Source organism: Triplophysa rosa, linkage group LG4 (assembly GCF_024868665.1).
Source record: "Triplophysa rosa linkage group LG4, Trosa_1v2, whole genome shotgun sequence".
Taxonomy (NCBI): domain Eukaryota; kingdom Metazoa; phylum Chordata; class Actinopteri; order Cypriniformes; family Nemacheilidae; genus Triplophysa; species Triplophysa rosa.
The window spans coordinates 19,023,780-19,039,079 of NC_079893.1; the positions used below are offsets into that span (position 1 = coordinate 19,023,780).

Consider the following 15,300-nt stretch of genomic DNA (forward strand, 5'->3'; position numbering starts at 1 on the left):
TCATGTGAGGACACTGCAGGACACACGAGTTCACTTTCTGTCAGAGCAGTATTGCGTCCTTTTATGTGTGCTAAATAATTCTAATAGAAATGATTTGTTTTCTGCCAGTGTGTTTATTAATAATAAAATTCAGTCCCTGTTTAAAAAAATCCCTTCAAAGCACTCAAAGGTTTTTGACATGCAACAATTTCTTAAGTGAGAGGACAATGACACATTCGTATAAACTGCCTTATGATTATACAAAATCTATGAGTTCACATAATAAATGTACATGTATAAGTATGTTTTCTAGCACCTTGATCAATAATCATAATTTTTCTTTAATAATCATACTTCTCTTAGCGTGTGTGGAGGGGCCGGGGGGATTATGGAGGATGAGCAGATGCTGACTGACGTCTGTGTTCTGACCACAGATGAAGAAACTCTGAACTTTATGTTTAGTTGTGGTTTTCACAACTCACAGCCTGCAGATAATACTCCACATGACATTTATGTTGGCACTGTGTATAGTAGCATGACTTATATTCTAATATTTGATGCTTTTTCTTGTCATAAATCCATATTTGATCACATGTGTTCTGCTTCTTCACAAGAAGTGTATGTACCATACAAACAATATCACAGGTTATACTAGTGCTGCTCTTAAATATATTTTAATTCTGTGAAGTTTATTGTATAGATATGTGTTTAAAATAGATGTGTGTGTCAGTGGTGTGGTGGAGAGACAAACTGTGAATATACATCATAAACACACCCACAGCAGAAAGACTCTAGAGACGCTTCTGTGTTAAATCCTCTCTCTCTCTGTCACTTTAATAATAGTTTGCAGATAAAAACCTTCACAAATGTGTCAGAAAATGTCTCGTCTGATAGTTCTCCTGTCTTTATTCTTCTGCCATTTGGACGGTGAGAGATGTTTTGTCTTCACACATTTACTTCTTGCACATGCAGGAGGCGGCTATATTACTAAACTCTCAGATATATCAGATACTTTCTTACACAAATGCAGATTATTTTAACTTTATGTGGTGTATAGTTGTGTTTTAATAAACTATTTTACAATTTCTGTAATATCAGTGTTTGTGTTGTTCAGATGTGTTTGGTGATGAAGTGAAGTCAGTGTCAGTGATGGAGGGACATTCTGTTACTCTACACACTCATACTGAACTACACACACATGATGTGATCGAGTGGATGTTTGGTGTTCAGAGTCCAGATGAGATTATAGCTGAATTATACAGAGAAGTCAATATGACATCATTTATTAATGAGAGATTGAAGAATCATGTAGAGATAGATGCTCAGACTGGATCTCTCATCATCACAAACATCACAACTCAACACACTGGACTTTATAAAGCTGAGATCAGCAGAAAACCTTCTGTCCTCATCAGACACTTCAGTCTGACTGTCTATGGTGAGTTGACAGTAATATGTTTCAAACAGCATAATCCTTAAAGTATAAAACATTAAATAAATTATGTTGATGTGAATGTGCGTTAAGACAAACTTATAATAAACATAAACTGGTTTAGGACTTAAAAAATTTGAAAAATCGTTAAAATAAAATTGTGTTTGCTGTTCATTAATTTGATTCTTTGCATTTATTCCAGCTGGTCTGCCTGTTCCCGTCATCTCCAGAGTCTCTTCTCAATGTTCTTCATCATCTTCATCATCATGTTGTTGTGTGTTGTGTTCAGTGGTGAATGTGTCACATGATGTGAGCGTCTCCTGGTACAAAGGAAAGAGTTTATTGTCCAGCATCAGTGTGTCTGATCTCAACATCAGACTCTCTCTACCTCTGGAGGTGGAATATCAGGACACAAACACATACAGATGTGTGGTCAACAATCCCATCACAAACCACACACAACATCTACACATCACTCAACTCTGTCACACGTCTGAAGGTGAGTCACATGTATGTTTACAGTTTTTCCTTTTCTTTGGCTAAATCATTGTAAAAGTTCCTTGTTTGTCTCTTTGAACATAAACACAAAAGTCTCTTTCGGTTCTATTCCTCAGTTTGTGTCGGGTGTTGTGGTTTTACCGAAGCTGTGATCCGATTGGTCGTGTCTGCTGTAGTGGGCGTGGCTACTGTTGCTTTTCTAGTTTATGACGTCAGATCCAGACGAGAATCACCATCGACCTCTGATGAATCAGCTCTATGATGTATATATATATTGATGTGTTTGAATCATGGAGAATAAATGTGACCGAGGTCTCAACAGATCAGATCAAAATGGAACCTGCTGTGGTCTCATCTCATCTGTCGAGTGGATACACTGCTTGTCTGGAGATCGGTCTATTGAAGACTATGTTAAGGACGAGTTGGCTCACTTGAGGCAATTTGATGAGGTATGCCTGAGGATTTCTTTTTGAGGGGGGTATCTGAGCCGCTCGGGTCGCTCATGCCCTTGCATGATCCGTATTTGGAGCAATACTTTGATCTTGCATCACAACTGAGCGGCTCTGCATTTACAGTGAGTGTTGTGCAGGGGGCACACGACACCCGTGCAATAGCCAGCAAGCCAGAGACTCCAGCCAAGATGGCCGCCAAGCCAGAGGCTGCGTCTGAAATCCGTTTTTGGTATAAGTGCCAGTACATTAATTTCTCGTGACTAAATTGTGTTTTTAATATCAACGCTCATGTGTAGGTTGTTGTTAATGGGTCAAAGAGCATACAGGTCACATGACCATAAAACATGGCGGACGCAGTATGTCCCAAATGTATTCATACTACTCCCACTTATACTATATAAAACTGTTTTAACAGTCGATAGGTACTTATTCAAATTCAGTACGTACTGTCACAGTATGCGATTTTAGATGCAGCCAGAGTCTCCAGCCAAGATGGCCGCCAGCCCTGAGCCCATTCGCAAGATGGCCGCCAGTTCAGAGCCCGCTCGCAAGATGGTCGCCTCTCCAGAGTTAACTGACAGGATGATGGTTTCAAGGCACAGGCATCTGCTTTCTTACCTGGAGGATACTCCTCTGGCGTCTGTGCGGGTGCACTGGTGTCTCTTAGGTCTCAAGCCCGGTGGTCTCAAGTCCGGTGGCCCTGGAGGTGTCTGTTCCTGAGGTCCTGTCCCTGGAGTCAGCTCTGCCGATTGTGGTTGGAGCCTTGTGGTGTGTCTGGGCTGTGTATTGCTCTTCCGCTCCATATGCCGCTGACAAGATGGATACTCTCGACTCTTCTGTGCCAAGTGCCTCAGTCAAGATGGCCGCTCTGACTTCTCCTGCCACGCCCAGGCTTCCTGCTCTGCCGGCTCAATACTCAATACTTAGTTGGGGCTCCTTTTGCCTGAATGACTGCAGCAATGCGGCGTGGCATGGAGTGGATCAGTCTGTGGCACTGCTCAGGTGTTATGAGAGTCCAGGTTGCTCTGATAGTGGCCTTCAGCTCTTCTGCATTGTTGGGTCTGGCATATCGCATCTTCCTCTTCACAATACCCCATAGATTTTCTATCTATGGGGTTAAGGTCAGGCGAGTTTGCTGGCCAATTAAGAACAGGGATACCATGGTCCTTAAACCAGGTACTGGTAGCTTTGGCACTGTGTGCAGGTGCCAAGTCCTGTTGGTAAATGAAATCTGCATCTCCATAAAGTTGGTCAGCAGCAGGAAGCATGAAGTGCTCTAAAACTTCCTGGTATACGGTGCGTTGACCTTGGACCTCAGAAAACACAGTGGACCAACACCAGCAGATGACATGGCACCCCAAACCATCACTGACTGTGGAAACTTTACACTGGACCTCAAGCAACGTGGATTCTGTGCCTCTCCTCTCTTCCTCCAGACTCTGGGACCCTGATTTCCAAAGGAAATGCAAAATTTACTTTCATCAGAGAACATAACTTTGGACCACTCAGCAGCAGTCCAGTTCTTTTTGTCTTTAGCCCAGGCGAGACGCTTCTGATGCTTCCTGCTGCTGACCAACTTTATGGAGATGCAGATTTCATTTTCCAACAGGACTTGGCACCTGCACACAGTGCCAAAGCTACCAGTACCTGGTTTAAGGACCATGGTATCCCTGTTCTTAATTGGCCAGCAAACTCGCCTGACCTTAACCCCATAGAAAATCTATGGGGTATTGTGAAGAGGAAGATGCGATACGCCAGACCCAACGATGCAGAAGAGCTGAAGGCCACTATCAGAGCAACCTGGGCTCTCATAACACCTGAGCAGTGCCACAGACTGATCTACTCCATGCCACGCCGCATTGCTGCAGTTATTCAGGCAAAAGGAGCCCCAACTAAGTATTGAGTGCTGTACATGCTCATACTTTTCATTTTCATACTTTTCAGTTGGCCAAGATTTCTAAAAATCCTTTCTTTGTATTGGTCTTAAGTAATATTCTCATTTTCTGAGATACTGAATTTGGGATTTTCATTAGTTGTCAGTTATAATCATCAAATTAAAAGAAATAAACATTTGAAATATATCAGTCTGTGTGTAATGAGTGAATATAATATACAAGTTTCACTTTTTGAATGGAATTAGTGATATAAATCAACTTTTTGATGATATTCTAATTATATGACCAGCACCTGTATATGGCATAAAAACCATAGAAAACACATCGTATCCTATACCCTGCTCCAACCCAATGATTAAGAAATCCCAAAGTCCGAAGTAACCCAAAGTCCATAAATCTCATCATTCAATAATCTCGAAAGTCTCATAGTCAAAGTCTCTGCGAAGGTATGAGAACAACCTTGAAAGTCTGTTGTCCCAGGTTGTGGAGAGCACTGAAGATCTCAATCCTTGACAATGCTGTTATCATGATATACTATCACATTCCCATGACCACAGTCACATAGAAATCTCCATTTTGAGGACCTTGAGGAATAACATCATTCAAAGAGTCGTTCTACAAACGAAGCATACAAGTTGACATTAGGATATCACCCCAAAACAACAACCACAAACATATACAACGTAACCATCTTTACCCCAATATAATCACACTCGATAAAACAAACATTGGATTATAAACACTTACTTGAGTGAACATGAAATCACGTTTTATCAAAAGGACTTTAAACAGCTTGGTTAGCACACAGGATCACCATGCTTTCCCTTCACCAAACATTTGACTTGTTCTTCCTCTCTACCCATATATAAAGGGCATATATCTACATAGAGCCTCTAGCGGATGGGAGTGGCCTTACAACCAAAAAAACTCACAGTAACCACTCTCTGGGTGGTTACAACGCAACACATTTATTAAAATCATATAGACATCTAATCTCTCTCTTGTTCTTGTTCTTCACAGGATTTGAGCAGGATCAGTGTGAAGGTGTTTTGAGCAGTATGTGTTAGTGCACATCTTTAACAGAGGCATGAGCGAGTGTCACTTTAGCTGAGAACATCTGAGCCCCTAAAATCAAACGCTCCAATTGCCCCATCTGTCTTGCTAGTAGTATTTACTTTGTCATTTAGCAAACGCTGAATTTATCCAAAGCCACTTACAAATGAGGCAGGACAAGAGAAGCAATCAGGGCAACAACAAGGGCAACACTACATAAAGTAGGAAAGAAAAGCAGAAGAGGGCTCTGTGTTATTGTGTCAGGTGTTGACGCAGGAGATGAGTCTTTTAGCCCACTCTTAAAGATGGCTGAAGAAGAAGACCTGCAGACCATCTCACCATCGTGGAACAGTTCCATAGAAGGTGCATGAAAGTGATTTTGTGCCGTTTTGGGATGGTACCACAAGACACTGTTCATAAGCAGAGCGCACGGATCTAGAGCCGTGGTTCTCAAACTGGGGGCCGCTAGATGGATTTTGTGGTGTTTTATGAAATATAGAAATTTATTGCAGATTTTGCGCAATCAAATGTCAGAAAAATAAGACCACCAACCAAAAGAATTGAAGTTCCAGGATTGTTTAATTGAATATGTTTTTGGTTTCATTAAAATTCAAAGTTTAAGATTATAAGTCTCTAATTGGGGGCTCAAAAAGCAATGCACTCTACACAAAGGGGGCCTTAAAGCTTAAGTTATAGTCATGCATAGGACCTACGCCGTAGCCTCTATGCCGTAGGTTACGTGTCGGTTTTCATTTACACTTCTGCGTCGTTGTCCGCATCGACAGGCAATGACCACTAGGCATCAGTGCCCACGCGAGTGTAATTCATTCGGAAATGCGTTTGAGTAAACATGATGCTATCGTGGAGTTTTTTTGACCTGAGGGAGGGGTTCAAACAGACCAATCACAGCACTTGAGGTCCGCGTAGGGTCCGCATTGAGTTGACGCGTTGTTACATTTTTGGAGAGGTGCACGTCAGGCTACGGCGTAGGGTACGCACAGGGTACGCGGCTCTGCGTAGGCTACGCCATAATCTACGGCGTAGGTCCTACGCACGAGTATAACTTAAGCCTGTGGCATACTGCTTTTTTTACATGTACGTGGGCGTACGCGGACAGCCGAACACACAACCTTGCAAAGTATACGTCCTTTGACTCATACGCGTTCACATGGTTTTGACGCATACGCATTGCAACATATTGCAATTCCTCTTCGGGCCTACAGGGGTCAGGATTTCTTCTACTACCTTGAATCGATGCTCCAAGGACACGGTTGCCACCTGGTGGTTAAACTAATTACGGCAAGAAATGGAATGCACATGCGCGACCTGCGACTACTTTGTACGTAAAGTAAAATAATTCCAGCAGTGCGCGTACAGTAGCATTCTATTCTGATGAAGAAATTTGCGTCATGCGCACTGTACGCTGTCCCTCAAGTATGTGTAAAAAGGGAACTATACTTCAGCCTTTACAAGGAAAAAGTTTGAAAACCAATTTAGAATGTTTTAGACTTTAAATCGTATTATATTGTATTGTCATTGTGTTGAATGTCTGTACTAGAAGCTTCCAACACCAAAGAAAATTCCTTGTGTGTGCAAGCACACTTGGCAATAAAGCTCTTCTGATTCTGATTCTGATTCTGATATGGAGGGTACATACGTCTGAATTGCTGAGTGTAGGTTTGGGGGTGCTGACCCAGTGGTGGTCTTGTAAGTCAAGAGCAGAGCTTTGAATGTGATGCTGGCGGCTGTAGGGAGCTAATGTTACCTGATGAAGAGCAGTGTCACGTGTGCTCTTCAGCTCATTAAAGACCACTCTTGCCGCTGCATTCTGGATCATCTGTTAAAGTTTGGTTGTGCAAGCTGGAAGGATAGCATTACAATAGTCCAGTCTGGACAGGACTAAAGCTTGTAGGACTTGTGTTGCATGCTCTGATAGGAAAGATCTGATTTTTACAATATCTGAAAAATATCAAAAAGAAAAAAAATCATATTCTGGTGAAGGTAAAAAGATATACTCCAAACATACTCAATATTTGAGCATCAAAAAATGCTCATGGGTGTTTGCATGCCCGTGGTACTCAGCACTCACACACCTCATATTAAAACTAAAGTTTGCACATTTTATTCCCACTTGACACCTTTGTTACTTTACTACTACTTGCAATTCAATCAAATGCTGTGAAGAATTAGTTTTATTGTCAATTTATTTTAAGAAAGACATCATCGTTTACAGAAAATCACAAAAATGTTTTAGTGTTTCTGTAGAGAGATTCTTGAGCTTGATTTTGATGTAGAAGTTCAGGAGCCCCTCACGACACTTTATATTATATTGATGCATTTAGATGCTTTTATCCAAAGCCACTTACATAGCCTAAGCATTATGATATACATGTGTTTGTGCATGTTCTAACCACTGAGCCACAGGAAAAAACATTTACGTTTTTGGACACTTGACATTTTTGTCCATTTTGAACCTTAATGTGTGCTTTTTGTTTCTAAGATTTTAAAGATAATGTGTAGTGTAGATAAAAAAAAAAATCAGCGTTACATAGAAAAAAGTATTATACATTTTTTTAAAATAAAAAACAGTGTTACCATGTAAACAAACATAATGAAATTGTAAGATAAATCACGGTCGCACCACATGACATTTTTAAGGCTATGGGTTTTTTTTATTAAAGGACGTTTAGCTGATTTACAATGACATCTAAGTTTGTAACAGAAGCTACAGTCAGTTTATGACTCTTTTGCAATAAAAACTGATAGATATGTTTTCATTTATTTTTATAGTGTTTTAAACTTTTCTTATGTCATTACTGTCTGTTTTATTATATGTATTTTACTGTAAAAAAATGTGATTCATTCTGGGCAATATTTTCAATGTTAAGCAACGGCTGTTAATTTAAAAGCCATTTTCAACAGTAATCTGCAGCATTTATGCATTACGAGTTTTTACTGTTTTACGCAATGCATTGTGGGCTTTGTTTTTGAAGAAGAATGACGCTGATGTTTCACGTGAGTTTGAGTATGAGTTTGCCTGTCCGTGTTTGTGTGAAAATTGTAAATAACTGGATGTAAAAAAAACTATTTTAAGAGGAGAAGAGAGATATTGAAAATTGACTGCAGGGAGGAGCGTGCTGTTTTAAAACTGGACTTTTATAAGTGAGTGATTATAAGTGCATTAAACACAAAATCCTCCAGATTCAGTGTAATTCATATTTTATTTTCACAATTCAATGTTTTAATGAGGCTGGTTTTAGTCTAGAATTTGTTCTTAAGCATTACAAAAATTTTAATAATTACAGAAAAACTTCATATATTTTTTGACAGAATATGGCTATAAAGTAATTTCAAAGTATTCATTGAACTACAGAATATTGCTGGCATCTCTGCTTAAAATAAGAAAAATGACTGGAAATACTGTTTGTCATTTTCACAGTAATAAGCTGTAAATCAGTGTCGCAGTATTCATACGGTAGAATTACAGAAGATTACTGCCAGGATTTTACTGTACAAAATTAATAAATAGTAAACCGTAAAATACAGTTTTTTGTGTTTACAGTAAAAAACTGTAAAGCAACTTCACAGTATTCATACCGTAGAATAACAGTAGATTACTGGCGTCTGTGCTGTCAGTAATTTACCGTTATTTTACAGAGAAGTGTTTTACAGTAGCACTTTACAATAGTGTGAAACTGAAATTGCAACACTTAAAAACACCGTATAAAAGAATACATTTGTGTGACAAGTGCTTTAATCTAGTGGGACAGATTTAACTACTTTTCGAGTGAGCAATTGTTAAGAACCTTCTGATGCTTTTATGCAATGAATGTGTTGAAGTTCTGAGGTCTGTGATCCGGACTTCTGCTGTAGCGGTTATCAAACACTGGACTAGCCCGCCTGCTGCCGCTGTCTGAGAGCTTTATCATATGACTTTAATCAGTGACTTCTGTTTTATTAGTGTTTTATCAATCTCATTGTTAAGATTACATGTTAAGCACATTGGTCAACATGTGTTCTTTTAATTGTTCTATATAAATAAAATGACAGTTAGCATACATGCACACTTGCATTTCACATAACAAGTAAAAGCATATTTAAAAGCAGTCGTAGTTTATAGTTTAGCATCAGTCTGAGAATCTCAGAATCATCTTCTCATGACTCCTGCGTACACCACATCATCTTCCACTGCAGCTCTCTGACAGATACAAACACACAAGATACAGAAATTAATAATTAATCTAACTTGCAGTTGCAGTGTATACTCAAGTTTAGAGACACTTAAATGAAATGTTCTCTTGACTTTAGAAAGCTTTTGATCTGAAGGTGTTTGCCTGAATGTTTACTCATGTGGTCAAGTGACGTGTGAAGAGAATGAAGAAAACAGCAGCCAATGAGAGGTCAGAACAGATGGGATCGAGTCATCTCAACAAGCTGCTTGATCAAATGACAACAGAACATTTCTGCAAATTCATTGAAGATGATCAAATATAAGTTGTTTCATTTTTTTATTGCATCATTTAATAACTATTCATTTGATGGCACATACATGGTGCTTTCAGTCTATAAGTTTTATAGGTTTATGAATTCCCTGGGAATCACGCTCTACATGAAAGCTACAGTACATGAAAGCTGCGGGGTGATTTCTATTGTTTTTATGGTTTTCATATATATGGCTCTTACAGTTGCCTGTGCAGAAGGATCAGTGTTGAATACCTGCATGGACACTGTCAATTCCTGCTTAAAGGAATTTGACCCAAAACAACAAATGAAGGAGATGCTCAGTGCATGAGCTCTACAGAGAACAGCTACATCCTACACACATAGACTGCTGTGGACCACAGTGTGTAGATTGTGTGGAGTAATAAAACACCTTAGAATCTCCAAATTATTTTACCCACAACACGAAGGTAAGAGATATGAAATGATTTGGTAAGATATAATGTTATGTTATAGACCGTTTCATCGGACGCACGCGCCTGACCCCCAGTGAACTTCCGGTGTGTGTCTAATAATATAACGATTTATATTTTATTCAATTTATGTTCATGTTAATTTATATTATTATATGACTATATGCCTATAATACTACAAACGATTTGTTGAATTTTGTTGTATGTTCATTTAATTAAATAAACGATTTGTTGAATGTGTCCTGTAGTTTGGTCGCATTTAAAGAAACCGTATGGTACACTGACATCTAGCGGTCGAGCTTGGTATCGCAGTCTAAATTCAAAATACTAGAGAGATGAGTCTAACTTTTTCTCGGTTTCTTTTGATTGTTATCAGAAATAATCTACAGTCGCTCTATTGTTCGTGAATCTGTACCGGAAGTTCAGTTGGGGGTCACAAAAGTGCGCATGCGCAGTAACGGTTGTTAATGTTGTTAGGATGAAACCGTCCATATGCACTTGAAACATATCTGTTTACTGATACTGGTACTTGCATTTGGAACAGAGAAACAAAGCCTCTTCTCATGACATTAGAATGGATCATTACATACACATGCATGTAAATGTGAAGCACACACGTCATGAATGATCTCACCGGTTGATGTGCACGTCTTTTACAGAATGTTGGATCTGCATAAGTGATCTCCTCTTCACCAGTCTGAACTGTTTCTATAATAATGTCAAACATGTTTATATGAGTTTCTTTACATGTAAAGCTATACATCATAACATATATACACAATATACTGTTTCACATAACAGATGTAACGTCTCGGGTTACTTGGCTGTAACCCTGTTCCCTGAAAAAGCGGGAACGAGATGCTGCGTTTCAAACGCTATGGGAGAACAGTCTTTGTTCGACCGGTTGTGAAGCACGTGTGTCAAACACGCCAACATTTTTTGGCTTTAAATACCCTCGGCAGGTGCCGTGGCTAATTACACCAGCACCTGCAGGTTATAAATGTGCGTGGCGCGAATGCGTCTTCAGGTTCCAACTTTGTCTGAAAGGATGTCCAGGCATGCCTACAGTGCGGCATTAAGGTGCAGCATCTCGTTCCCGCATTTTCAGAGAACTGGGTTACAGCCAAGTAACCCGAGACGTTGCCTATCAAAAGCTACACTCGATGCTGCATTTCAAACGCTATGGGAACGAGAATATCAACGCCGCCGCACTGGAAATGTCTTGACCCCCCAAGGTTTTATGGTGTGTGTGCACAATCCGAGAGGAGGCCTCAAATATGACTCTGGGATGTAGACTCCAGGACGCGTTTGCCTGGAGTTGCATGGACATACAGACTATAAAGTTTAACAAATGTGTGCGGAGAGGACCAGCCCGCCGCGTCACACACTTGCTGCAAGGGGACACCTCTTGCTAAGGCCATAGAAGATGAAACCCCCCTTGTTGAATGAGCTCTGACTCCTAGAGGTGAAGCTTGACCGCGCGCCTCGTAGGCCAGAGCAATAGCATCCCTCACCCACTGTGACATTGTTTGCTTGGTGGCAGCCGCCCCTTTGTTGCGGCTCCCATCAGCTACTCCCAGTAGGTGTAATCGTTCCTGGTCTGACGTCGTGAACGGCGGAGGGCAGAAGGCCTCAAGAACAACCGGATGCATGGTGGAGAACGGAACTTTAGGCAGATAACTCGGGTGAGGATGCAGAATAGCTTTGAGCATCCCAGGGGCAAAAATTAAACAGGACGGCGAGGTCGAGAGCGCCTGCAAATCTCCGATTCTCTTAAGAGAGGTGATTGTCATTAGAAAAAAACATTTTAAAGGGGCGCTAACCAGACCCTCGAGCATTATCGCTAAATCCCATGAATGGACTGTCTGTCTAGAAGGAGGCATCAGCCGCCTCGCTCCACAAATAAAGCGGTCGAATAAAGGGTGTTTTCCCACAGAAACCCCATCAATCAAGGCGTGGCAGGCCAAAATGGTGGCCTCATAAACCCTGAGAGTACCAGGGCTTGTCCCTGAGGACCGTTTCTCTTGCAGAAACCCCAACACTGAAACGATCTGGCAGTGAATTGGGTCTGCATGTCAAAAACGCTCCATCTAAGGGCGTAGCTCCTTCTAGTGGAGGGAGCCCTAGCACTTAGAATAGTCTCTACTACATCAGGCGGAAGCCCAGCACCTCACAGCTGGTGCCCTGCTGGGGCCAGACATGGAGGTTCCAGAACTCGGGACGGGGATGAAATACTGTCCCCTGTGCCTGAGACTAAAGATCTCTCCTGACTGGGATCGCCCATGGCGAACCTTCGAGGAGGGATACTAGGTCCAAGAACCAGATTCTGGTTGGCCAACGGGGAGCTGTCAATAAGAGATGGACCTTCGCCAGGATTCCCGGGAGCAGAGCTATCGGAGGAAATGCGTAAAGACGCAGTCTGGGCCATGTATGGGCCATCACGTCCAGACCCAGGGGAGCTGGATGACTCAGAGAAAATAGAGGGGACATTGTGCTGTCTTCTGAATAGCAAAGAGGTCCACCTCTGCTTCGTAAAATCTTTCCCAGATTTGTTTGACTACTTCGGGGTGGAGTTTCCATTCCCTGTTTGTCACAGCTTGTCTGGACAGCAAGTCTGCTCCCACATTCATATGCCCCGGGATGTGAATCGCTCTGAGGGACAGGGACATCTGCTGGGCCAGTTTATTCAGGTTATTTATGTACGAGACTACTGAAGTGTTGTCCACCCGCACTAGGACATGGTAGCCTCATAACTGCCGGAGGAAGTATTTCAGGGCCCGAAATACAGCCATCATTTCGAGGCAATTGATGTGCCAATCGAGAAGATGACCTCTCCAGATCCCTTGGGCTGGACAGCCATCTAAGACCGCACCCCAACCCGTGAGGGATACGTCTGTCGTTAGTATCTTGCGATGACAACATGGACCGAGAGTGGGAACTAAAGTCAGAAACCGAGGTCTGAACCACACAGAAAGGGTGCGAAGCCCCTGGCGCGTCACCCTTATATGCCTCTGGGGGTTGTCCCTTGGATGAAACCCCCTGGCTCTGAGCCACAAATGGTCTCATATGCAGGAGGCCCAGAGGTATCACTGTGGAAGCCGCTGCCATGAGACTTAGAACTCTTTGAAAGTGATGATTTGTCACTTTCTGGCCTAGCCTGATGCTCCTCAGGGTGCTCTGGATGGATTCGACATGTGCAGGAGACAGTTGTGCCTGCATCGCGGTCGAGTCCCATATTATCCCCAAATACGGTGTATTTTGTGTAGGGGAGAGAACGCTCTTTGTGGCGTTGAGTCTTAACCCGAGAGCTTTGAGATGAGCTAAGACGACGTCCCGATGTCGAAGCGCTAGCTCCAGAGACTGAGCTAAAACCAGCCAGTTGTCTATGTAATTCAAAATGCGGATGCACTGGAGTCGCAGAGGAGCCAGAGCTGCATCCATGCATTTCGTGTATTGTTTTCTTTGCGTGTTCTGAAGAATTACTCTTGAGTCTCGAGTTTTGATACAAAAGCCACTTCATTAATGGAGTAGGATTGCAATGTGACTCTCTTCTCCGTTTTTGGAAAAGCCTTTATATAGTGTGCTAAACACACACACACACACACACACACACGTCAACCTTAGTTATCTGAGGCCCCCAATATAATGTAAAACAGATGTGTTTTCCTCCCCCAGCCTACATAGGGGGTTCTTTGTGTCAACAAACATTCGGCCTCCCAGATAAGAAACTCTTAAAATGACCTTATAATAGTAAACAATTGTATACATTATTCCTCTATATTTTAGCCAAAAATATCTTCAACAGTATGTGCGGGGTGACAAGGCAAGGCCGAATGGAAGAACCCGATACTGGTAGGCTTCACCCCCGAAAGCGAACCTCAGGAATTTCCTGTGTTGTGGCAGGATCTCTATATGAAAGTATGCATCTTTCAGATTGATCGTCACGAACCAGTCGTGCAGCTGAATGTGAGACACAATCATCTTGATTGTCAACATTTTGAACTTGTGCGTCTTTAGGTAGCGGTTTAATCCACGAAGATCTAGGATCGGACGCAATCCCCAATCCCTTTGGGAACTAGAAAATACCGGCTGTAGTAGCCTGATTCTCTGTCTTGCGCTCAGATGCGCTCGCTCCGGTTGCACGGACGTGAAGACCACGCCGTTGAAACGCGGCGGGTGATATGCAAACTGAATCCTGTAGCCCTTGTCTACGGTTCTTTATACCCATGGAGAGATACCTGGCAGTAGTTTCCACGCTGCCAGCTTCTCTTAAAGGGGTATCAATGTTGGCACTTCGTCTCGTTGGGGGGATGCCAGATATTTGGCGTCCTGAAATATGGCAGGAGACAACCGAACATCTAGCATTCTTTTTGAACCCGCTAATCCCCGAAACACAGGTAGCGGCAGAGATTGCAAAGCGGCCCTATGAGGGTGCTGAAGAGGAGCCTCAATTTTTCTTGGAATTTTATGCACCCCTCCTCGGGGGGGCACACCCCCACAGTCCCGGGCACACATGTCTCGGGATCTCTTCTTAGAAGAGATGAAGCGCCTCAGGTCCGGCACTCCCGGGGCGGCCTGAGGGGTGCGGACTTGTCTCGGACTTGGTCATTGGTCTCGCAAATGTTCTAGTCGGTCTCGTCCGAGTCCAGCGATATATGTTTTATTTTCTCCTTCAAAACAAAACATTGATAGCCGACTCTCGACTCTAGAACGAGAGCCACGCGCGTGTGCTCATAAGTTCTCTTTTCACACAGCAGTTAACTAAATAACTCCGGTATATTGGTTCAAGTCCGCGGGACTGTCATGCAAAGTGAAGAACGGAATTAATTTGTGGATAATATTAAGTGTTTACGGGAGACGCTAAACGGGAACGATTCAGCTGAACTGGTTCGACCGGTTCACTAAAAAGAAAGAACCGGTTCAAATGAACGATTCGTCCGCGGCGCGAACCAGCGTCAATCATTCATCAGGCACGATGTCAGCCAGCAGCGGCATAATACAGATTGGTTTTACAAACCATAATAAATGTATCGGCAGTGCGCTTAAAAGGAAACTTTTTGCAACAAAACTTTCCCGGA

The 15,300-nt window shown here is 42.2% G+C and overlaps 1 protein-coding gene across 1 annotated transcript; it reads left to right on the forward strand.

The window, feature by feature from the left end:
* Nucleotides 1–1,119: 1,119 nt before the first annotated feature.
* Nucleotides 1,120–3,286, forward strand: LOC130552396 (natural killer cell receptor 2B4-like; the record flags this gene model as incomplete). Its single annotated transcript, XM_057330642.1, has 3 exons — nucleotides 1,120–1,417; nucleotides 1,614–1,910; nucleotides 2,026–3,286. Coding segments are annotated over 3 exons (741 nt in total), but the record flags the coding sequence as incomplete, so codon positions are not given.
* Between the last annotated feature and the right edge of the window lie 12,014 nt (nucleotides 3,287–15,300).